We start from the raw sequence: 26,199 nt of genomic DNA, 5'->3' as shown, positions 1-26,199 counted from the left end.
AGTCGAAGTTGACCGGCTAAGTTACCAGAGCTTGGAATCTCATACTTGCGTACAGTTGGTAAACTTGGTTGATACTCTCAGGTTGCCTCCCCATGCATCGGAAAACGGAATCTCGGAATCATTCTGATTGGTTAGTCCCATGAGGCTCGTGGTTAGCCTCATGGGACTAACCAATCAGAATGATTCCGAGATTCCGTTTTCCGAGATTCCGTCTTGCATGGGGAGGCACCCTCATGCTAGGTCTATACGGCGAGTCGTAAAATCGTGAGTCATAAGACGTGACCAGTCACACGCGACGTTGAGGAGACAACGCGACTGTGCGTAGTCACGTCTTACGACTCGAGACTTTACGATTCGCCGTGTAGACCTAGCATAAAGCGGAGAACACACGCTTCTGCACAACGCTGACAGCGTAAAGCTGAGTTTCCACTAAACGCGTCACTCGTCGCATCGTCCGACGTGAACCATGTAAAATATCCCCGTCACAAGATGGTACGAAACGGGGATGTTTTGCGTGGTTAACTTCGGATAACGCGACGTGTGACGCGCTCAGTGGAAATTCAGTCTAAATCAAAGAAACATGCATAGTCCATATACATGTGTTGAAAAAACTAAACCACGCAGTTTGCCTCAACTTACGCCATTGATATTATGCAAAAGTATCGGCTTCCCGCTTAAACTATTATAAATATATGGACCGTCAACGTCTCTCTTCTTTTGTTTCTTTTGTTTACTCATCACAGTCGTTGCGTTTCAACGTCATTTTTAATTTTTTTTTTAGACGTTGATCACGGACGCTCAACGCGTAAAATCCTATGACCCACGTAACACAGCAAGTCACACAAAAGTCAAACGAATGTAAAACGGACTAAAAATAGACGCGTTTTGATCATTTTACCATCATTTTGACGTTCGTTTGATTTTCGTATAACTTTCTATTATCCCTAAAGAGCATTTTTACTAAATTTTATTCCCATATAGGAGTGCGTTCCGCGTCCCCACCTGAATGCTGAAAATCTATAGTGCACGTAACATATACTATAAACGTTTTAACACTCGGGTAACTCGGGTGGGGACGCCGAACGCAACCTAGAGGAGCCACCGTGTCTAGTAACTAACGGCGCAACGTTCAAAGCAACAAAAGAATAAAAAAGACGTGTGTAACGACGGAGTGATGAAAAATACGTAAAATGGTTTGTGGAAAAAAAAAAGAATGATCCATTCTCGAAAAACAAAAAGAACGGGGAAAAAGAAAATTTACAAAATCACGCGACAAACGTGTCAATATTAGATTCGTATGTTTACAATACTCTTTACTCAGCGAACTAACATGTAACAAACATTATTAACGTACGAAATACAACCAAATATCATCCGTAGATATACAGTTATAATATTTTTAAGAAAAAAAAAACGTTTTGTTTTACACGCATAGCAAGTGCGCACGCAACCACGCGTAACTCTCTCTTACCCAGATTTTTGCCTTTGAAACGTACGCAAACAAACGCTCTTCCTCTTTCTCTCTTTCACTTATTCTCTTGGCTTCTAAAAGATATAAAATATAACACCGTTTGTCGAACGTAAAAAAAAATTTTTTTTATTGATATTCAGAAAGTTGTCAACGCATGAACATACGCAAAACGACACGCACACACGTATCGCGCATTTATTGCGACGTATAATTTTTTTTTTTCATTTTTTACGTACGTTTATATATAAATATTTAAACACGCATTTTTCACGTGCACGGTACAAAAAAATAATATATATGTTTTCACGTACAATCTTATGTAATACGTATATATATATATATATATATTTTTTTTTTCCTTCGAGATAGTATACGCGATATCAGACAACGTGGATATACATTTTATCCTACGTATTATCGTGTCGTTCTCGCACAACACAACTGACAAAACATACGAAATACGACGCTTCGTACGCGTATCAAATATATACGTTATATGGAATAAATCTTCGCGATATACGGAATATCTTTTTCCGGACAAACGTCATACGAAGATACATATCTTTTTACGTAAACGTACAAAGCGACGCGTACATACGCGTATATATGGAACATATACACAACAAAATAACCTTCGATGGTAGTCTATACTTAAAACGTAACGTAGATAACTCTTATATTCAAGCATCGAATAGACTAGCTGAAGACAGCAACAAATGTTTCTTTTACATTCGAAACAACAACGACGACGTGGAATATTCTGTCGCTGTCACTCTATTATATGTTTAATTAACAACCACATACGCGCGTCGTCGTCGTCAATTTTTTCATACCGTTTTACTTTATACAGGTATACACGTCGGGGTGTTCACGCTGAGCAGTAAAGAAAAAACGGTGAAAAATTTTACACATGAAACGAATATTAAAGTATGTAAAAAAAAAACAATATATTTACATCTCAAAATATACGAAATAAATCTTTGCAACCGAACGCGGCGTTCTTTTTTCCAGTGAGACGTCACACGCAACTCACGATCCGTTTTATGTGAAAATATATGGAAAATATAATTATGTAACGAAAAAAAAAACGCATATCAACCGTAGACCGGTGTTGTCAAACGTCGTAAAGCATCGTCCGTTACGTTCCGCTTTTCCGAACTACGGCAAACGCGTACATTTTTTCGCGACGCTTCGGAACACGTTTTCCTAGCATTTTCCGAGTTTATATCGTAAGAACAAAGTATTTACGCGTTCAACATCATTTTTGCACACGCGTTCCTACGTCACACACGATAAGTATACGATATATCGTATGTTTTTACACGATATCGAAACAACTTGATATCATATACTATACGTTTTCGTTCGTTGTTCATCGTACAAAGATCCCCATGTCTGCATAACACGGACGAGACGACTAAAAATGATAGCCGTGCTTTGTATGTAACATATTCGAATGATGCAAACAAAATGAGAAAAGACGGGACGTAACGAGTAAACATATCAAACGCGACAGCAACGAACGCAGACAGCAACGCTTTGTGTATAAGTACGTGTACGCAAGTGCTAGCTCGCACGTCACATAACGTCGAGACGACGGCGTACAACGTCACCACGGGTTTTTTATCGTCGTCGACCTACTGACAGCTCGAAAAAAAATTTTTTTTCTCACACTCGTCAACGCTATCATCACGCTTTCGTTTCACACCACGTGTATTAGTGTTCACATTCACAGTTCCAATTGTCGTCACCGCGTTCTCAAGCAACATAACTAAAAAATAATATACGGAACGCAACGCTTCGCACACGTCTGTTCAGTAACTTTGTCTTACTTCGTGGTTTCGACGCCACATCGTTCGAAAAAACGTAACGCGCGTTAAGACGCGACGACTTGAAAAAAATATATAAACATACATGTAAAGAAAACGTTTGCGAAAAACTTGCGACATAAGATGTACAGCATCGAGTACGAGAGTACGACACGTGTGTTAAGGCTCTGAAACTGTGAAGAACGCGTAAACCAACAGAAAGACGCAACGGGTTCAAAGCAAACAAAAAAGACGGCACGGCGTTTGTACTATACTACGTCAGACGTGACGTTAATGTAGGACGACACTTGAAAAAATGACAGAAACGCACCGACGCACTCACGTAAACGTACAAACATCAAAGGTTGACCGCGTTTCTTAACTTAAACTTCTTTTCAACAAACGGTACCTCTTTTGATACGTTGTGTAAAAAAATATATTTAAATAAACGAACGTTTTTAGTTACGCACGCGCACGTCGAACGCAGTGTTCGGTGTCTGTCGACGCTTTATATATATATATACCGTCCTGTTGGTGCGCTCTGCGACGTTTCGCACACGTCTGTTCAGTAACTTTGTCTTACTTCGTGGTTTCGACGCCGCATCGTTCAAAAAAACGTAACGCGCCGTAAGACGCGACGACTTGAAAAAAATATATAAACCTACATGTAAAAAAAAACGTTTACGAAAAACTTGCGACGTAAAATGTACGGCGTCGAGTACGAGAGTACGACACGTGTGTTAAGGCTCTGAAACTGTGAAGAATGCGTAAACCAACAGAAAGACGCAACGGATTCAAAGCAAACAAAAAAGACGGCACGGCGTTTGTACTATACTACGCCAGACGTGACGTTAACGCGGGACGACACTTGAAAAAATGACAGAAACGCACCGACGTGTTCACGTAAACGTACAAACGTCGAAAGTCGACCGCGTTCCTTAACTTAAACTTCTTTTTAACAAACGGTCAAACGGCCTCCTCGTTAGTCGACGTCCATGTCCTCGGGGTAGTGGTGTCGCACTCTTCTGGAGACTTTGTTTATCAGATGTGCTACGTAAGTCTTATACGTTACCGGTGCGACTGACGTACAGACGTATTTTTGTCTCAGTTCATCCTGAAAACCATAGAACGTATTAGAAACGCGTGTCGGCACGTACGTTTTACAACACATATAAAAAAAAAGTAAAATGTGCAAGTAGAAACCCGCACCGTGCTTCCTCCAACGTTTTAAGTGTGCAAGTAGAAACCTTTGCTCACAAAGCTTCCTCTCGTTGTTTTGGCTTCCTCCGAGAGAAAGCTTTGTGAGCGAAGGTTTCTAGAAACCTTTGCGTACGTCGAAAGTTGAGTCTACGCAACCAACGTTTAACGACGTCGATCAAAACGAGAGGTAGAAAAGACTGAAAACGATACGAAACATAGAACGAGCTCGCGCGCCCCAACGTTGCGGAACGTAAAACCGAAACAACGCGTTCTGCCAAACGTTTCGTAAAAAAAACGCCTTTCGTCGTAGCACGTTTTCGTACGTTTCATATCGTCTTAAGTCTTTTCTACCTTTCGTTCCGCGCGACGTCGTTAGACGTTGCGTGCGTAGTTCTGGACGTTAAGAACGTTCACGAACGTTGGCACAGACCGACCGACACACCAACACATCGACACACCAACCGACTGTTTTTAAAATAGCGCGTCTTCGACGTTTTAAAACATTTGAACACCGTGGCAAAAGTAACTAAAAAAAAATTTTGTTTGCGAAAACAAAGCTTCCTCTCGAAGGAAACAAAAAAAATCAACATTTGACGCGCACTGACGATAAAAGTAGCGTAACTACTCGGAACGGTAAAAGAGAAACATGTATAGAAAAATGTTTCGTATACGGTAAAACGATCGACACTGTTACGCATACCTGAAAAATATCTGTGGTCACCCTTAAAGTGAATAAAAACTTTTGAACAGCATCTCGTCGAATACTTGCATATAAGCATCGTTTGCATTTTCCTGCATTTCTCCTAATTCTTGCGCCGACCGGCCTATGATTTTCTCAGCCGTTTCACCAAAGGCAAGTACCCAACGACTACCTGTTGCGTTTGATAGATTCATCTGAAATGTGTTACAACACGAACGTAAATAGATATCAAAAGATACTTTTACGCGAACGAATAAAATACGCGGCAAAAACACATGACATACATTTAACAGTAAGCGATACTTGAATGTTGACGAGTCCTTGTTACACTTGTCGCATCTAAATACTCCAGCAGATGTTTCGCGTAACTGAAAGTAAATTCAACGTTTATAGCACCGCGTATTTTCATAACGAGCTTGAAACGTGCCGGATTCTTTCGTTTCAAACGTCTCCGCCGCGCGCCGATCCGTTACCTTCTTCCTGCAACCAGTTACGGGGCATGCCTTGTAAATTGCATTTTCCGTGCGAAACATGTCAACGATCGCCACAACTGCAACGAACGCTGAGAGCGTACATGTTTCCCCCAAGCGAGCTTCAGTCATCTCCGCGAAAGTGTACAACGGCGCGTTGAAGTCACCACTTCCACCTGCTCTAGACACGGCGTTAGCCGTTTCCAAATGGCCAACTGTAGTATACCACGTGCGCAATCTGAAATACGTCGTATATATATCGTCGACTGTATTTTTATCGACCGCGCGTATATTTACAAACATATATCATCACAACAACATATTTTCAAAAAATGTTAGAACGGCCACGCTCTCTCTAACGAACACGAACGTCTCGAAGAAGACATATTTAAGAACGTACGTAACCGTAAAACGTACCGAAAGAGCAAACGTAAACGGAGCGTCGTTCCCTTACTTACAACAAACCGTTCGATCGATGTACAAAATCAACGGTGCTTTACGTTAACGACAATTTAACGATACCTGTGTGCTTCAGGAAGATCAGGATCCTTTACAAGTACGGAGGACGTCATAAGGGATAACGTTTTTTCACCATTATATTCACTAACACGCGCTCCTTTAACGGCAATAATCGGCGTCGCAGAACCATCAAAATCCTCGGCTTGCTGTCCTCACAGTGTAAGGCACACCTAACAGACATATTTTTTTTTTCATTCGCCGTAACAGCAAAATGTTAAACGCAGTCACGAAACTACTCACCTGTGTGCCGCTGTCATCAACGATCGTAACATCTCTCTTCAAGAGCGCTTGGCCGGTACTTCGTTGCACAAGTGATTGTAGATCGTTGAAATGTGTAACGACACCCAAGACATCTAAAAAAAAACCAACCCCGACGTTTCAACATACGTCCGGTATATCGTTACCAACGCTTCGTTTATATCATATTTTAAACGTTAACGGTGTTCGCTCGTCGCCGTGACAGTAAAACTTTACGATAGAACGCGTTACACGTACGACTTAAAACGAACCGGTAAGTGACCGTTACGTTTACAGCAAAGCGTCGAAATAGAACGAACGGTTGTCACGTGCGCGAGCAAAACATCGCGAAGCGACCGCGTAACGCGGAAAAAACGCCGTTACGTAACGTAACCACGTTTAAACGTTACCGATGTTTCTATACTGTACCTATTAAGACATCTTTCTCTTTGTCTTCTATTTTACTTATGGGACAAGAGTAAAACTGCAACCTCGGAATGTCCTCACAGTTTTCATAGCAAGGCACGATTTTTGTCGTGCCGGTCATCGTCAACTCGTAATCGTTTTTGAACATGTTGAACTGTTTGTTTGCTGCCTTCAGTGTGCACCGCGAGATATAATACACATTTCCAGGCTGTCGAACGAAAAACACTTGATAAGTTACGCGGCCTTCCGAAAGATAAAGTTTCGTACACCCCACCGTGCGTTCAGTCCGCAGACACGTACCTCTATCATGTCGTAGAACTTGTCGTATTGATCTCTGAAGGCGGTACATCGAATTTCACCACTTTCATCGATCAAATCCATGGAAAAAAATTTGCCTTCTCCACGGGAGTTGTTCCATGTTTTGATTGAGGACTTCGTAGTCACGCGAGCTTTGATCATCCATCTAAAAACACCGTCCGCCGTGTCTCTTCATTTTCACGATCGTATATTTTTAAACGATATTTTATACAGATGAGACGTCTCTTACCTGTTTTGATAAGGCGTTAAGGCAGCGATCGGCATAGTGGATATGTGAGAAGAGTCCAACGGCGTTGAAAAACTCTTTTTGGCTGCACCATCTTGTAACAAAATAGATTTCTAAAACGCCCGTCAAAAGGCCGTTGCAAACACAAGTTACATGATACGTTACTTTACACGCATCAGAAGCAAGCCAACGCGCAACTTGTTGGAAAAGGAGAACTTGCAGCTGTGGATGTAGTGGCGGCGTCAGTCGCTGCGTTAAACGTTATCGTAGTTGGCGTGCCTATCCTGTGCCCAACTTCACTGCCAGAAACCAACACCTCGATATCCAGTATCACCATCACTTTCCTGCGAGAAAAAAACGTTACTTAATATTTGACATGTTCACTTTCGTTACGACAAAAAAAAAGATGTAACAACGACATACCCTTTTTTATCACTGTTGTTCAGTGAACTCACGCGATACTTTAATATTCTGCAGATTGTATTCTCAGTCAAACGTTCATCCGTGATAAACGTATTTAATTGAGTTCCCAACATGATGTAGGGGTTTACGCTCTGTCCATCAGACACTAACAATTTGTAGCGATCAAGAACGACACCATCCTTCAGAGCGGGTTTTGTGATCTTTTGGATACTCTGTAAACCACGTACACGCGTCATAGGCGAGCCCGTACTAACAGTTACACGCAAAACTCGTTAAAATGTTACAAAGTGGCGGCGTGATAAGGAAGCCTACGAAGCTTAAGCTTCGGGCCTCCAACAAAAGGGGAGCCCCATGAGGTTACAAACGCTTGCTCGCGACGTCTATACTCACCAATATTTGGAGCACCGGTTTCTCAACGTCCACGCCCCGCACGATTCTCTGCGAAAAATGAACGCGTGAGTTTTACATACGCAAACGCACAAACACGCGATGACTTTCACTTGCGTTACCTCCAAGGCTCCTTCCGTTAATGTATACATGACTGGTTTCGTCGCAGCGTAGTGAGAAAAGTCCTACCGCGTGCTTCGCCACCAAAAAAAAGCCGATGCAGTTGATAGTCGCTGCCGTTCCTTTCGTACATCTTCAAAGAGAACGGTCGTGTTAAACGTTTTTTATGCAAGCTACGCGACGTAACGCACAAAAAGTAACAGACGTCGTTTCGTTCCTGAACATTCAAGACGGAACAACGACGACGACGACGGCGCGCTCGACGTCGTGCGTCGTTCATCCTGAACGTTCAGAAACGAAACGACGTCTGGCACTTTTCGTGCGTTACGTCGTTTAACTTTCTTGAGGAGGTTCGGGACCACGCAACTTTTAACAAAGCGTGCGCGCGCGCGCGCGCGCGTACTCCCGTCTCGCGAAGTTACACCGGCGACTCGCCACCGTTGCCGCGGTGACGCGCGCGTGACGTTCCGGCTTCATATATATATATATATGTAAATATACTTGCACGTAGACGCCACCTCGCGCCGCTACACCTTGCTACTCCACTTTTTCGAGAGTCTCTTACTGACTTACTCTGCACGCAATATTGCGCAGTATCTCGACTCCGAAAAGTATGGTGGACGAACCAGGCGAACCACCCGACGCGAACGCGCTCTACTTGGAATCTCACGCTTGCGTACAGTTGGTAAACTTGGTTGATACTCTCACGCCCGTGGTCGCCGGACTCCATGACGTTAGCTCGGTACGTTGATGGCTAAATATTCGTTCACACGCAATCTGCGTTTTATATAACTCCGTCGACGCGAACGCGTTTGGTGGTCACGACGATCCGCGTTAAAACGTTTAGTGACAACTCGCGTGAAATACACGGAGGATATCGACGACGGAATATCTGAGGGCACTGGTAAGATTATATTAAGGGTATTCAAATAAGTTAAAGTTTAACAGTTTGACAGGTTATGTCGGGTTAAAGTCGAGTAAAAAGTTAATTAATTAACTTTGGGCGCGCTACTCTTTAAAGTTATGCAAAATACATAAGTGACTCATTAACCTATCACATTAATCTTTGGGTTAAAAGTTTAAAAATTAACTTTTTACTCGACTTTAACCCGACATTGGGACCGTACACTAAAGTGCCCGTTCCCCAGGCGAGTCGGGAATCTTCCGCCGAGACCGTCGTCATGTCCCAGGAACCCGTACGAGCCGAAAAGGAGTGCAGGGAGCAAAGGGTGCAGAAGGGGCAACCCGAACGAGCCGGACAACAGCCGGACCAGACTCAGTCGAGTTTGACCAGTGTATTGGTGGACCAATCGGTGCCACCGAATTACGACCAGCTAGCAGACGAGGAGGTAGCGAAGCTACTGACCGGGGGCATAACGCCCATTCGAGAGACGGCATCGCCCGGGTCGCAGATTTTCTCCACCGAGGAGCAGAGGGTGCAACCGGAGAGTGAACCCGTGGACGAGAGCCAGAACATGGACACCGGTGACGTGCAGTGCTCGCAGAGCTACACCGACCTGTAGAGGCATGCGCGTCCGAAAGACTTTACTTTTATTACTTTTGATATTTCGTTTTGTAATTTCAGCATTTTTGATTTTATATTATTTGAGTATATCCAAGCGTAGAACGCACGTATTATTTAATCGAGTTATTCGATATATTTGATATATTATTACCTATAACATTTTAGATTTACTCATTAGCGTTTTGAGCACGCAAAGTGCAACGCTTTTTATTTTAGAAATTACTTTTAAGTATCCACACGTGGATAGAGAAGGGGCAGAGTGCCTTTGCGTTACGACATTTATTTTATAAGTACACACATACACATAGAAACACAGAACAGTGAACAATAAAGACGGTTTACACGAAAGACATTTCAAACTCACCTTAAATTTACCCGATTACAAGATTAACCGATCCAAGATGGATTCGGACAAGTTTCGCATCATAGTATTAGCGTTTATATTCATAGTTTTTGCCATATCGTTAATTTGCATATTGTTACTGGTATATTCACAAAGATCAATTTCAGAACCTTATTACACGCCATAGAGTAGATAAAGAACGTACACAATGCAGTTTATAACATACGCGATAGTTTACATTATAATATTTGTACCAATGATACTCAATTTCCCCGATCCGAACTTAGTATGCACGTTATTTATCCTTTTTACACTTTATATCGTGATTTTAAACAATCCGAAGAATCCCGAAGGGAATTGATGTACCTACACTCGAGACGTTACACTTTCTTACACTTTTTGAACTTAAACACCAGACAAACTTACTTACGATACAGACGGACGAAAAGGGTGTTACACCTTTTACACTTTTCTACACTTTCCGTATAAACGACTTAGTTATAGGTCTGCGGAACGAGCCAGCGTGAGCTCTACACTTTTATTACACCTTGCTACACTTTCCGTACAAATGACTTAGTTTTAGGTCTGCGGAACGAGCCAGCGCGAGCTCTACACTTATATGACACTTTTGTTACACTTTACTACACTTTAGGGTAAAACCTTTATATTTTATCATAACTTTATTAATTACAGCGAACCAGAGAGAGAACGGCCAAAATGGAGCTATTCCAGGCCAAAACTTATTACTTTTTACACTCGATGTTATTTTCATATATTCTTACTTACACTTTTCTACATTTTAGTGTTCTCTCTACACTTTTGTAAGGCTTCGAGCCGAATTAACTTCATTTGCATAATTTCATTATTATTTTGATATTCCCTGTCGATTTTAAGTTTGATTATCATTATTTTCATGTACGCGCGATAGAATTAAGTCGACGCGATAATTACTTTATATACTTACCGTATTTACACCAAAAGGTGCAAGCTTGAGCATCGCCGATGCATTTCGTTGGGACGATTCCTTCGATGAACCCGGGTACCTGTAAAAGAAAAAATATAATTAACGACGGACGTAATGACCGTTTATACTTACCTGGCTTCCATAGGATTCGTCCGTGTGACTTCTTCCGAGTCACTCGATACCGTTCGAGTGACTCTTGATTCGCTCGTGCGAATCGTCGCGGTGCAGCGACGCGAATCGGTTCACGTTACGGCGATAGCCATTCGCGACGTTGCACTCTAGGAGGAGAGTTCCTCCCGAGGGTGTAGATGTCGAGTGCATGGAAAACCGACTCTACGCGCCGGTTACACTCAGAGTGTCGAAGGAGTCGTACCGCGTTACACCCGTAGGTACGACTAACCAATAGGAGGACTTCGCGCCTAAACAGGCACTCCGGCGCATGCGTTGCCTCAAAGTGGGGAGACTCGACCCGTTCCTCCAGGACAGTTCGTCGTGAAACTTCGAAGCGGTAACACGTTACGGTGATCGCGCAACAATTTGAAGCCGACGTGGCTTATCCCGTTGACCGCTTGCGTTAACAGCGTGAATATTAACGGCTTTATACGCGATACGGGATAACGATCCTTTCGTGTAAGTCGACGCTTAGAGAGATAGATACACCCGCGAACGGACGATTAAGCCCGGTTCAGGGAGATGGTTGTAGAAGTGACGAAATAATAAATTGTTATTTGTTTATATTAAAACGAGAGTGATTATATCTCGACCCCGATAATAATTCCTATCCGAGTATCCGTATATTACGCAACGCAAAAACAGGGCGTGGCTGACGGCCTCGAACACGTCCGCGGCGTAGAAGACGGCGGCCATTGAGCTGGAAGGAAACGAGGGGCATAGCAACAGCCAGAGGTTTCTGTATTTGAGCCTTAAAATACAGTGGCGACCGTATAATTCAGCCCAAGTAGTAAGTGGCTATATTTTGATTTTCACAACATCAATCGTTGTTCCGGTCACAACATAACCTGTCAAACCGTTAAACTTTAACTTATTTGAATACTCCTATTAATATAACGTACGCACGTAACGTGGAGTTTAATCCGTTTTAGACGTTGTTCGACCTCTTGAGATTTCATTTATGTTATCTATATTTGTTGTACTGCATTGCCACGGTAGCCTGCACGTTGTTTTGCAGCTCGAGCTGACATACTGAAGGCTGACGTAGAGAAGCAGCTTCAGGATGTTAAAGAGGATGTACAGAAATCACATGGTACGTGATAAAGTTTCATATATGAACTTGTTACTTTACTTTTATCTAACATTGTGTGTTACGGCGCTTCAGACGTATTTTCCGAGAAGGCGGTGTGTGGAAGAAAACTGTATGGATTTCAAACACCAACGAAAAGGAATAGCATGATACTTAAAGCCACGCAGTGTCGTACACCCGAGACCCCAAAAAGTTTCAAGACGTTTCCAGTTCTAAAACGTGTTCTTGAAAAGATTACGTCAAGTCCTGAAAGTCAAGCCAACAGGGAAGATGTTGATGTCAAAGGTACAGTATATCTTGCTTCAGCTAAAGATTTTGCTGCAAACTATGGAAGAACCTATTTGCATCTTTTTACGTTCGTTTTCTTTTTGATAACCCGTAGTGTCTCGAAAACGGTATTTGCCCAGTGTAACGTCAAGTGGCGCGGAGAGCGTGTTGGAAGACAGTGACGATGTACCTACGGATACGGAAAGCAGTTCAGAGTCTGACGAAACTTCTGATAAAAGTGAGGATAGCGAGACGTCTGACGTGAGTAAGGAAAACGATGCTAGAAGGGGACGTAAGCAAAAAGTGTCGAAACCTTTGCCGAAACTTTTGCCAAGACGTCAGATACAAAGTACACCTAGAAAAACAGAGAGAGGACGTAAGACTGTTGCTTACAAGGATTATGTAAGTTTAACAGGACTATCTTGAATATTTGGCAACGTCGGTAAATAATATTTTACGTATGATCTCGATGTATATTTACGTACGTACGTTTTTTTAAAGCACATGAAGTAACGGATATCAGTTGTTTTATCCATAATCGGCCGAAGTTATCAGCGTACTTTAGCGAACATTTTGCTGAAAAGGATGCCTCTCTGTATGAGATGAGAGACTTTAAAGTTTCACCGACAGACTTCTCTTCGAACAAGACAACTGTACTCGTCGGTCCGGTAAGTATTTCATTTAAAAAATAATATCGCGACGCACCGCGTGCGCGCGATATATATATATATACGTTTTCGTTATCCTTTTTTCAAAACTGTGAACGCCGTATGGTAACGTTACCGTAACGAAAGATTTCCGTGCGAACCGTAAATGTCGCCTACATACACGTCGCGTTTATGTTCGTTTATCGTCGTTCATCGCCGTTTATATTATTTTTTATTATTATATATATATATATATTTATATATATGTATATATATATATATATATATATATATATATATATATATATATATAGAGAGAGAGAGAGAGAGAGAGAGAGAGAGAGAAAGAAAGAAAAAGAGAAAAAGAGAGAACGCGGAACGGTTTCAACGTTCGGAAAACGCCCTAAGGACGTTCGCGTCTTGTCTCACGAGACGCGAAAACGCTCTCCGGTCTCCGGAGACGAGACGCGAACCGCCTTAAGGCGTTTTCTGAACGTTGAAACGTTTCTGCGTTTTTTCTTTTTTTTTCTTTTTCTCTCTTTCTCTATATATATATATGGGCAGATCCATTACTTTTCGACCAAAGGTTGCGGGGGTGGGTCACCGATTTTGATGCCGATTTTTTCCTCGAAAGTACACTAGAAAAGGAGATGATCCTGAAAATTTAAGCCCGATTCGATCAAATCCGGCCGCTGGAGAATTTTTTGAATTTTGAAAAAAGTCGATTTTTCAGTCATTTTCAAAAATTTATATCTCAGCTTCTATATAACTTAGAGACTTGTTTGAGGTCGCATTCTTTTCTGTAAACCTTCTACTTTTAAGGAAAAAATTGGTCATTGGTTTACACTCAAGTCCGGCTTCACGGCGAGCTGCTAATTAAACCACTGTTTTAGAGAAATTTTGCCTATTTTTGAAATGCTGTCATATCTACAGTTTTCGAAGTAGAGGGTTGATCAGCAGCTGATATTTTTTGTTCAGGTATACTCTGAAGAAAGCTACCCACTTTTTACTTGATTGCTTCTATTTCGTTAAGTTATGGCCATCTAAAGCCGATCGATTTTCGAAAAATCGCCATTTTCAGATAGCCAGAACTTTTTTCTTTCAACTCGAAATCCTTTGAAATTTTCAGGAAATATACTTCATTATATCCTTAAACAACCCTGAAAATTTCAATTTTGGAATAGAAGTGGTTTCCGAGTTATGAAGTTTTTAAAATGTCAACTTTTCGATTTAATATGACATTTTTTGTGGTTTTATCATCAATTTTGTAAATTTAATGTAAATAATTGATATTTTTCGGAAAATATATTCGAAAATAAGGAGCAAAACGGATTGTTTGAGAAAATTAAGGGAAAAAATTAATATTTTTTATTTAATTTATTTGTTTAAAATTTTTAAAAAGTAAATATTTATTTATTTCTTTTAATAATATGTTGAATACAAATTTCCAAAGTATTTGAGAACTATCATGTCATGTTTAGCAAATTATACTTTGCTCATAATTTACCGCCAGCCTATTGAAAAAAAAAATAAATTAAATTAAATTAAATTAGATTTTTCAATAGACTGACGGTAAATTATGAGCAAAGTATAATTTGCTAAACATGACATGATAGTTCTCAAATACTTTGGAAATTTGTATTCAACATATTATTAAAAAAAATAAACAAATATTTACTTTTTAAAAATTTTAAAAAAATAAATTAAAATAAAAAATATTAATTTTTTCCCTCAATTTTCTCAAACAATCCGTTTTGCTCCTTATTTTCGAATATATTTTCCGAAAAATATCAATTTTATTTACAATAAATTTACAAAATTGATGATAAAACCACAAAAAATGTCATATTAAATCGAAAAGTTGACATTTTAAAAATTTTATAACTCGGAAACCACTTCTATTCCAAAAATGAAATTTTCAGGGTTGTTTAAGGATATAATGAAGTATATTCCCTGAAAATTTCAAAAGATTTCGAGTTGAAAGAAAAAAGTTCTGGCTATCTAAAAATGGCGATTTTTCGAAAATCGATCGGTTTTAGATGGCCATAACTTAACGAAATAGAAGCAATCAAGTAAAAAGTGGGTAGATTTCTTCAGAGTATACCTGAACAAAAAATATCAGCTGCTGATCAACCCTCTACTTCGAAAACTGTAGATATGACAGCATTTCAAAAATAGGCAAAATTTCTCTAAAACAGTGGTTTAGTTAGCAGCTCGCCGTGAAGCCGGACTTAAGTGTAAACCAATGACCAATTTTTTTCCTTAAAAGTAGAAGGTTTACAGAAAAGAATGCGGCCTCAAACGAGTCTCTAAGTTATATAGAAGCTGAGATATAAATTTTTGAAAATGACTGAAAAATCGACCTTTTTCAAAATTCAAAAAATTCTCCAGCGGCCGGATTTGATCGAATCGGGCTCAAATTTTCAGGATCATCTCCTTTTCTAGTGTACTTTCGAGGAAAAAATCGGCATCAAAATCGGTGACCCACCCCCGCAACTTTTGGTCGAAAAGTAATGGATCTGCCCATATATATATATAGAATACATGTTTATTTTCTTTGATTTTATTTTTTGATAACTTTCTCGCCAAAATGGTCACTTAGTTTATTTTGTTCGATTTTCATTTCTGCCATTCACGTTTATTTAGTTTACTGGAGATTACATTCACGGCATTGCTTTACGACTCGTAAGAGACTTAGGATTAAGTTGCGTTGAAAGCCAACATGGCCAATTACATTTAGATTTTTGCGTATTATTAAAATACAGGCTCGGTAAGACGGCGAAGACCGCGCGTAGTTATAGGTTAAGAATTATATATGGCCGATAGATATAAAAGGAAGTTTCGTTGATACTTTGACTTACCGCCGATCAAAAAGGTCTCGTATTATTTAGCGGTTGTCGATTTAGCTTAAGCGATAATGATTGTATGATGATAAGCGCGGTTAATTCGAAACGCCGACATAGAGTTACGGCGATAACCCGTATCGGGGGGCACGGAGGAACATCCCCCGGACCCGGTACGAGCGTCCATAAGGTGGGCGCCGAGAAAAGACTAAGTTCTTGGAAAAAAACCATCTTCTCCAGGAACAACCAGGCCGAAACGTCTTCCGAGGCCTGGGACACAGCTCCAGGGGGCGCCATGACCCGGTGAAATCCCCGGAAAACGCAACTTCTCCAGGAAAGGAGAGGTCCGACGGACTCGCCAGGACCGGAGGAGTCTCTCCAGGGGGTCGGCGCCATTGTCCGGCAAAATCCCGGCGAAGTGCATTTTCGCCAGGGACTCAGCCACCCAACAGTCTTACCAGGACCTGGGACACCCTCCCAGGGAGTCGGCGTCAAGGTCAGACGGGTTCCCCGGGAAACGCATCTTCCCCGGGAACAAACGACGTAATCCGTCACGAGAGGTCCTGGGACAGCCGCCAAGGGAATCGACGTCAAGCTCCGACGAAGATCCCCAGGAAACGCATCATCTACGGGAAAGGTGGCCCGGAACAGCGATACCAGCTCCCGAGAAACCTAGCCAGAGGGTCGGCGTCAACGGCCGACGACATCGACGTCACCCGGACGTCGTCTACAGGAACAACACCCGAATTCACCATCAGGGGCATCTCCGAGGAGGTGCGCATGGGTCGATGTCGTCCGCGTCGAACAGTTTCCGCGAGTGAAAACCTGGTGCAGCGGTACCGAGGAAGGAAGGTTCTCGCACTGCGTTGCGCGTGGAAATTTCCACGGGAACCTTCTAGAACGGGCATAAGTGAAAGATGCGCAAAAAGGCACGCGAGAGGATAGTGAAAATCATCGTGTTTTCGTATGATCGCGCCAGATGTGCCGGCCGCGAACAATAGACGATCGAGAAAGTTCCGAGGAGTGGGAGCGATCCGGCATAAGTGGGGAGACCAAGCGAGAGCGACCGCTCGAGGCAATCTCTCGGGTATAGCCGTAGCGAACACACGTATCACACTCTGTACGATCGGCATACGCGTTATACTTTACAACCGAGAACTCCCGCGTACTATCGCGTAAAATTTACTCGTCTTAAATAACAGCGAGGGGCAATTAATTGCCAAATACAATCAAGTGTTAGCAACAATACGCGAGTTGAAATTCGGATACATTGTTAATTAACGGAAGTGCAATTATCGAGTATATAACAACCACGGGCATTGGGTCACGCGGATACGGAATATTGTGCGGACATTATTAATTATTGTATTTAACCGCCGAATATTCGTTCGTTAATTCTGCGCACGAACATTGTACGATAGAGTGATGATCACAGCCGAGTGCGTGATCATAGTTTAACAATCACGGGGAACAAAGTCCTCCGATCGGAATAATTATCTGGAATAAAAGCATCGTATCGACTAAACGAATAAGCCGAGATACGCAATTTGAATAATTGTGCAACTTTATTAAAATAAAGCGACATTCACACCGAGGCAAAAAACTCGCGTTGTGAGACACCTTTATGATATTGTGAAACGGCCTGTAATGTTGAAATGATGATCTGGAATTAAAGATTAATTAATTCTGAAACAAATTTTCCTGATTAATTATAAAAAAATTATCGATACTTACCTTCTACTTACCTTGTCTTTCGGCGATGATCCAACGTTGGCCAGCGACAATCCGGTATGCGATGTAAAGCGAGGATCCGGGGAAGCAGAGCAGCAACAGAGCAGATCCATCCGAGGCGGGAACCTGAAAGAAAAGAAGTGAATTAGTACATAATTAAAACATAATTATCGGGACTTACCCTTATCTGGTATGCGAGGTAAAGCGAGGATCCAGAGACGGGTAACGGCAACGGCGATCCATTCCGGGCGTCGATCTGCAACAAAACATAAAATAATTATCACATAATTATTTTATAATTACTTACCTCTGTTTGGTATGCGATGTAAAGCGAGGATCCAGGGACGAGAAGCAGCAACGGTGATCCATCAGGGACATCAGTCTGAAATAAAATTCAAATAATTAGGATATAATAATGTTATCCTGACTTACCTCTATCTGGTATGCGATGTAAAGCGAGGATCCAGGGACGAGAAGTAGCAACGGTGATCCATCAGGGACATCCGTCTGAAACAAATAAATCCTATTAGCGTCTTGCGAATAATCGGGGCGTTGATGCGAACACTTACCTTCTCGGTAGTCTAAGGTAAAACCGAGTGGCGACCGTTCGATAGGAATATTCGCCGGAATCGGGCTCAACACGTGCCGTCCGGTCACAACCCCACATGGATATGGATTCGTCGCGACTGCGAAGCAGGTTCCTCGGCATCGCGTGATACGAGTCGATCGTGTACGGGCTGTCCGGATGTTCCCGCCAACGCTCGACGAACAGTCTGAGATTGTCCTTGGTCACGTCCAGCTCCTCTCTGCCGTCGACGACACCGATGACAGGACGATTCTCGATAAACCTTCTTTCGTCAGGCATAGTATATTCTCCGGCTACACAACAGACATAATTTTAAAAAATTAAACAAATTACTAAATAAGATTACATATAGTTAAAATAGTACTATTAGATGCATTTGCTGCTAACCTAGCAAATTAAGCAATTAAGAAAGAGCACACATCAGAACATATCTGTAGCATACATTAGCAAACTGCTCATAAGAGAGTAATGCAACTGATTCATAGCTTCTCTAGAAGCTTATTCATAACATCAATAAACGCTGCAATTCCTTTATTCTGCACAGCAATCACTGCCTCATGTCGTTTTTTTCCTTGTTAATTTTCTTTTCTCCGCATCTTCGCGAAGGGTCTTAGACCAAGCCTCTAATTCTCTATTCAGTTTGCTTTTCTTTGCCTTCTTACTTTTCTTCTCAGAATGCCTGTCAGCCTCCATCTCTTCAGAGTTCTCATCATCACTACTAAAATCATTGCCTATAATTGTAGAGGCTGATCTCTTTCTTCTTGAGGAGGCAAGAGCAACAAGTGCGACACTTGGTGATTTTGAAAATATTTCATCCAACTCATCATAGAATTTACACGTCTTCGGAGCATTCTCAGACTTAGAGTTATGGTCCTTAACAGCCATGTACGCCTTCCTTATGTTTTTCCACTTGTTTTCAGTCTGAGTGGCAGTAACTATTAACCCTGTTTTTTTTTATGTCCTGGGCAATCATATTCCATACTGCATCGTTCTTCACAGTAGTGCTTGCAAAATTTGGCTGATTAGCTTTCCAGAATGTAATTAGTGCTAGAACAGCATTCTTCGTCCACTTAACTAAAATTGACATAGACCAAGAGTGTACTACACTGTTATTCAATTTGACTGACTTAACAACCCACACCTACCTTTTTCTTTACTGGTTGCCTGGTTTGAACATCCTGCCTTTAGTGTCAAGCATGCTGTATTATCAGAAAGTGAGCCTAAGGTCTCTGATGATGACATGCTCGTTTCAGGAACTGCAACGTACAAGAACAATGTAAATCCTTTCAACCATTGGAGCAGTCACAAATCACCTGGCCTATATGAGCCAAATTCAATACATATAATATGTAACCTTGCAACCGCACGCGCCGAGTCGATCAACCGTTACCGACACGGTGATCATAACCGCCATCCCGAGCCAGACGTGGGAGCAGCCGGAGGAGGAGGCGGAGGACTTTGCCAGCCCGTCAGGCGGCGAGGGCGAGTCATATGACGAGGGGGAGATCCCCACATAAATTTTAGTACACGCACACGTTCCGAGGACGGAATCGGGAAAGCTTTTATACTTTTCTTCCATTGTATATAGTTTCTCACTGTCAATTATTTAACCCGTCCGTCCGACGTATTAAAATATAAGATATGCGACAGCGGTCGCGGGGCAGTGTCCCATTTAATAAAGGATAGTTCCTTCTTTTTCGCGATCCACAGAGATTATTTTCATTTCCTTTTCGCGGCACCAAGTGCCAGGCCCGACCAAGGGATTGGTTTATTTTGATTTATACAGGTGCGTGGATCTGCAACGGCCCCATAACAATGATTGGTCGAGCCACACACAATCTTCGACGCGTGAACACGAAGTTCAGGTAAAACGCGTATCAGGCGAACGAGATTCGAGATGCTGACTCTTGATATCCTCAGAAGGGGATCATGCGAAAACCAACGCGATCCAACCGCGTAAACATGGGGTTTGCCGGACATCCGGCAAAACGCAATAAGAAAGCGCCGTAGCGCCAAACGGCATAAACTGCCGCTAGAGGGAGGCCTCACCGACCTCTAGAAACTATCGCGAGAACGATCCGATCGCGCAAACCCCAGGTTTGCCGGACACGTCACGAAATGACGAACGCGGCGACGCAGCGCAAAAGGCCTGAACTGCCGCCAGAGGAAGGCTTTACCGACCTCTGGAGAATATCGCGAACGCGATCCGCCCGCGCAAACACCTGGTTTGCCGGACAAGGGGCAATATGGCAAGCGAAGCGTCGTAGCGTCGCGGCATGAAATATGCATGTTCAGGGGTACGAACAGACCCTAGAGACCGAACGCGAACGCGATCTGACCGTGCAAACACCCGGTTTGCCGGACAGATACGATACCTTGAACCGAGCGTCGGACCGAACTGAGATTCGATATGCTCACTCAGGGAAGGTCGATAAGACATAAGAATCAATCGCGAGAGAGATCTGGCCGCGCAAACACCCGGTTTGCCGGACAGACATGATATCTTGAACCGAGCGTCGGACCGGCATGACATTAAATATGCGTATTCAGGGAAAGTCGAGAAGACATCTGAATCAATCGCGAGCGCGATCTGACCGCGCAAACACCCGGTTTGCCGGACAGATGATAAAGATTAGAATTGCGTCACTAGGGACACCTAGTACACCCGAAGATCGAAGCGCGATCAAAATCCGACCATCCTAACAGGGGGTTGTCCGGACAGTCCGGACAACTAGTAGTTCCAGACGTCGGCTACAGGACTTAGGGCCGGAATACGATCGGTAAGGGCCTAGAGAATAGGCAAAAGGGTCGCCGCCATTGGCGGACGTTTTAAACGCGACCTGGACGTCTTCTCCAGGAAGTCGGCGCGGAATCGTGATCGGGGACACCCGAAAGACCTTGCGCATAGGTCGGCGCCGTCATAAGTTCAGAAATATAAAAGTTGATTTGTTGCTACCCGGAAATCGAAAGAGCGAGACGCATATAGTGTACTAGCGTTGGAAATTTCCATCGCGAACATCTGACGCACACCTGGTGTGCCGAAGCGCGTAAACACCTATTGTTAAGACGTAGTATGGAAATTTCCAGAGCGAAGAAAGCGGCCGAGAACCCAATGGAAGGGGAAAAACTCGGTGGTAGGGAGCCCGAGAGAGCAACGTCTCTCGAGGCAGTCTCTCGTGGGCGCTCGAAGGTAGCACTCTCGCGCGTATTATACCGGCGTATCGTAGAAGAATATTCGCGAACGCGAAACGGAATACGATAATTAAGACTACCTCAGTGTCTAATAACAAACGGGAACGCCCGCCAACAGCGTTACGTGACGTCGATACGAAAGACGTACGGGTTTTCGCGTACCTGAATCGCGAAATCGCACTTTGCGAGACGTGCGACCGCCATCTTGTGTGGCAATCGTTAATTGTGAACCACCAACATTGTGCAACTATAGTTAACAATAAAAGCAATCGTTATTTGCAAAAATCCAGACGAAAATATCATTACTTACCTGAAAACTTACCTGAACAAGCGGCTGTCCGGCCATCTTGGTGATAGCGTGGTCCGATCTTCAAGGTCATCACAGATTCTACTTCAGAGGAGGCCATTGATGAGGAAACCGTGGCGGAAACCTGAAAAAAGTCGATATTAATTGTAGTTGCGCGGACAGTTTTCGTACTTACCTGGTTGTCCGGCTATCTCCTAGACGCGTTGATCCTAGACATCGGTGAGCAGCGGTGATCTACGACATCGGCGATGGTAATGAAGCAGCTGTCGACGAAACCTGAAAATAAAAGAGAATTAATAGCGTTTTACTTATATTAATGTCGGGACTTAGCCGATCAAGCGGTTGTCCGGCTATCATGGTTCCACGGATGAGATAGATGAATGATCGATAGTGGAGGTGAACGGCAGAGCATCCCAGAGGAGGCAACCGTGGCGGGAATCTGAAAAGTCTAAGGGTTAAGGAGATATTACCTGATCAAGCAGCTGTCCGGCTAACAGGTATCCCTGGCTGGCCGATTGAGGTCATACCTAGCGGTATCTAGAGCTCAGGCGATGCTTATCGAGCAGTTGTGGCGGGATTGAAAAAATAAAATTGTTTAAACAAATTGTTCACATTTTGGATGATTTTTATTACGAATACCTACCTTCTCGGTATATAAAGGTTAAACCGAGTGGCGACCGATGACTAATAGGACAAAATAGCGTACTCCGTGGCCCGATTATGCATCGTTCGGTCACAACCTAACCTGTATTAAATTGTAAGGCAGTTGGTATGAGACCGAAGAGCCGGAGATTTCTCTCATTTTCGAGAACGCAGTACATATTTTATCTGTTAACAGAGAAAGATTATTGCAACAAAACCAATAGGAGCTAGTTCGACACCTAACCTCTCCCTCGCAATTCCCGTTCACAACACTTGAGTCATATACTTACCAATATTGTCGAACACGACAATGTGTCCCTCGGCACGGACAATCTCCCCATTTTCTGACCTCACCAATTCGTGGCGAGTCGGGTCTGCTTCTACAGCATTAATCTGAATGTCACTCATGTTGAATCACTCTCGTCACTCAATTTCAAACTTGCCGCTGAAACACGCCGAGTTACTTCTTAACCGATGAAAAATGGTAGGTTGAGAAATTGACTCTAGAGTTAACTCGGCTTACTTCAATCCAGCGATCTGAACGCAGTCTATCGAGTCAAAAAATACTTACTCGGATGCTATCTGAACGGCATCGGGTTAATATTTCTACTCAGAGTAAGGAATCTGAACGCACCCCTGACGAGGCATCCGTGGCGGGAGCTGAAAATAAAATTATTTAAACAAACTGTTCAACTATAGTGTCGTTTGCATTACGAATACCTACCTTCTCGGTAGTTTAAGGTTAAACCGAGTGGCGACCGATGACTTAGAGGACAAAATCGCGTACCCCGTAGCCCGATTACGTATCGTTCGGTTACAACCTATCCGCGTTGAGAAAGCGCGACAAAGAAAAGGTATCACGATAAAAAAAATATAATAAAAATAGTATTTCTGCATCCGGAAAAAAATGCATCGACGAAACGATGCATTTTATCAAACCGACTCATCCGCCGGAATCTTCGATGCATTTTTTCCCACTCGAGACCCCGCCGCCGCGCCGAGAAAGCGCGACAAAGGAAAGATATCGCGGTAAAAAATAATAAGAATAGCGTTTTTTTACATTTGGGAAAAAATGCATCGAGGAAAATAATGCATTTTTATCAAGCCGACTCATCCACCGGAATCTTCGACGCATTTTTTCCCCATCCGAGACCCCCGCCGCCACCTATCCGCGTTATCGCTAACGAGCGTCCTCGCGTAAACGTTCGCATCCGGAGCGCTCGTCGAGATCGCGCTCAAACCGCAACGCGCCGTCATCGCAGTTCCGCCGTCTCTCTCTCGCTCTCGACGATGTGGCTCGCGCGCGTAATCGCGTTAACCGCGTGTTTTATCGCCGCGAGGTGCATCAATCCCACAATTACGGACGAAAATTACGCGCTCACGTTCGATTACCTGCAGAAATACGGATATCTGTCCAAAGACGTAGACGCGGTTCCGGCTCAGAAACGAAACGACGGTCTTCGCAAAGCCTTCAAGGATTTTCAGAATTACTACGATTTACCCGGCGATAGAACGCCCAACAACGAAACGCTGCAATTGATGAGTAAACCGCGATGCGGTTTCCGAGATATCCTGAAGCACGGAACGAAAGCGAGCCTATCCAAATGGCCGAAGACGCACCTGACGTGGAATTTTCACTTAGCCGACGAGACCGAGCTGAGCACGGCGCGGGCCGCGTTCGACCTGTGGTCGCAGCATTCGGCATTGACGTTCGAACGCTCCGAAACAAATGCCGACATTATAATACCTTGGCGACGCCTACGTCACTATAACACGAATACCAAGGTAAAGGGAGCAATTTGCTCGGACAAATTCGACGGTCCTGGCAACGTGCTCGCCCATGCGTCTCACCCGACGGACCAAGCGGGGTTCGTCTCCGAGGTGCACGTCGACGGGGACGAGCCGTGGCACATTTACATCAATAAACATCTTGCGGATAGGTTCTCCCTGCATTACACGCTGACGCACGAGATCGGCCACTCTCTCGGATTGGTGCACAATAGGCGCAAAACATCGGTGATGTTGTGACCGAATCACCGATGTATGATGTAACATTAATGTATTAGCCACTTACTACTTGGGCTGAAATTACGGTTGCCACTGTATTTTCAGGCCTAAATACAGAAACCTGAGTCGTATGCGTTGCCCCGTCCTTCCTCTCAGCGTAATGGCTGCCGTCTTTTACGTCGCGGACGTGTTCAAGGCCGTCTGCCACGTCCTGGTACTGCGTTGCGTAATTCACGGATATCGGTATAGGAATCGCACTGGGGTCGCGAATAATTACTCGTTTGTTTATTATAAACAAATAACAATTTAATATTCCACAGTTTACAGTTTCTCCGTCGTCGCGGTATCACTCGCTCGCGCTATCACTCGCCACGAGGTTCGTCAAACTCGAATGTCCACGATACAGAGCTAATTACGACTAATCGTCGTTTCGCAATCAAGAGCGTGCTCGTTCGCTAATGATGTACGTTCGCGTTTATTTTGGGCCGTCGCGAAATGAGCCTTCTCGAATCGAGTAATTTATGCGTAACCGTATTAACGAGTTAACGCCTCTATATTCGTACCGAATATTCGCACTTATCGTAGGCGATCACGGGATAAGAATAACGGAATCGAGTTGTATCGCGTAACCGTAGAACGTGTTAACGCCTCGAAGTATATCCGTAGACTGTCCGGGAGAAACGGGTAGAGTTCCCCCACTTTGGTTCTGACGCAGACGCGCCGTTTCCCATTTCGGCGGGAAAAGCTCGGTTTAGCGCGCTTTTCTCTCTCAACCAATCGCATCGCTCGCTGACGAACGACACGATCCCCTTGTCAACGGCACATTGCCCTTGAAAGCTGAACCATTGTGATTGGCTCAGCTCCTTCGGATCAGAGAAACTGCGGTCGGATTGGACGGCGGACAAGGGCTCTCGCTTCGACCTCGGCGATGCGGCAACCAATGCCAGCCGTCGCAACGAGCACAAAGTGCACCTTCGCGGCTAGTCACTCGGAACGGTTCCGAGTGACCTTGTACGGTCATTTTGACGTTCCTGGACATTGCAGGTAAGTAATCGGTTTACCGGAATCAAATTTACTAATTCCCCTTTCTTTTCAGGTACCCGCGTCTCTTAGGATCGTCTCGCCCAATCAACGGACGTTATCGGCTTACCAGTAATGACAACGTCGGTAAGCATAAGGTAATACATGACATGCATTAAAATATGATAAAACTTAATTCTCTCGACAGGAAAATATGAAATAATAATAATGTAACGTAAACTCGCGCATTTCGATCTCGTCTCGCTTCGTTGAGCCACGCTCGTTTCCTATTGGTCGGTTCGTCGCGATTATCTAAAAAGGTTGCGCCTCGCGCTCTCATTGGCTGAAGGCCTCGCAAAATCGTAAACTACTCTGAAAACGTGTAAAAATAAATCAAAGTGCCAGGAATCGTTCCTATTGGCTATCGCTGTGTCGAAAATGTTTGATACTGTTAAATCTATCGAAACTAACGCTAATCTTAATAAAATCGACTTGGTCGCTGCCCATTGGTCGTCTCTACTCGACATGACTGTTTTTACTGTCAAATCGGTTAATATCA

The 26,199-nt window shown here is 43.4% G+C and overlaps 1 protein-coding gene and 1 pseudogene across 1 annotated transcript; one reads left to right on the top strand and one right to left on the bottom strand.

Annotated features, from left to right (window-relative positions):
* Positions 1-4,261: 4,261 nt before the first annotated feature.
* On the bottom strand, positions 4,262-8,337 carry LOC139811514 (replication protein A 70 kDa DNA-binding subunit-like; annotated as a pseudogene).
* Positions 8,338-23,903: 15,566 nt separating this feature from the next.
* Positions 23,904-24,641, top strand: LOC139811513 (interstitial collagenase-like). The gene has a single exon (XM_071775785.1). The coding sequence runs from the start codon at positions 23,904-23,906 to the stop codon at positions 24,639-24,641; it is 738 nt and encodes a 245-aa protein (XP_071631886.1).
* Positions 24,642-26,199: the final 1,558 nt, after the last annotated feature.

The sequence above is a fragment of the Temnothorax longispinosus genome, chromosome 4 (genome assembly GCF_030848805.1).
Source record: "Temnothorax longispinosus isolate EJ_2023e chromosome 4, Tlon_JGU_v1, whole genome shotgun sequence".
In the NCBI taxonomy this organism is placed as follows: Eukaryota; Metazoa; Arthropoda; class Insecta; order Hymenoptera; family Formicidae; genus Temnothorax; species Temnothorax longispinosus.
The sequence above is the reverse complement of the archived record's forward strand: the minus strand, read 5'-3'. Positions and strand labels throughout refer to the sequence as shown.

Coding starts and splice junctions, on each gene's coding strand:
- LOC139811513 (XM_071775785.1), top strand. CDS start 23,904: ATGTGGCTCGCGCGCGTAATCGCGTTAACCGCGTGTTTTATCGCCGCG.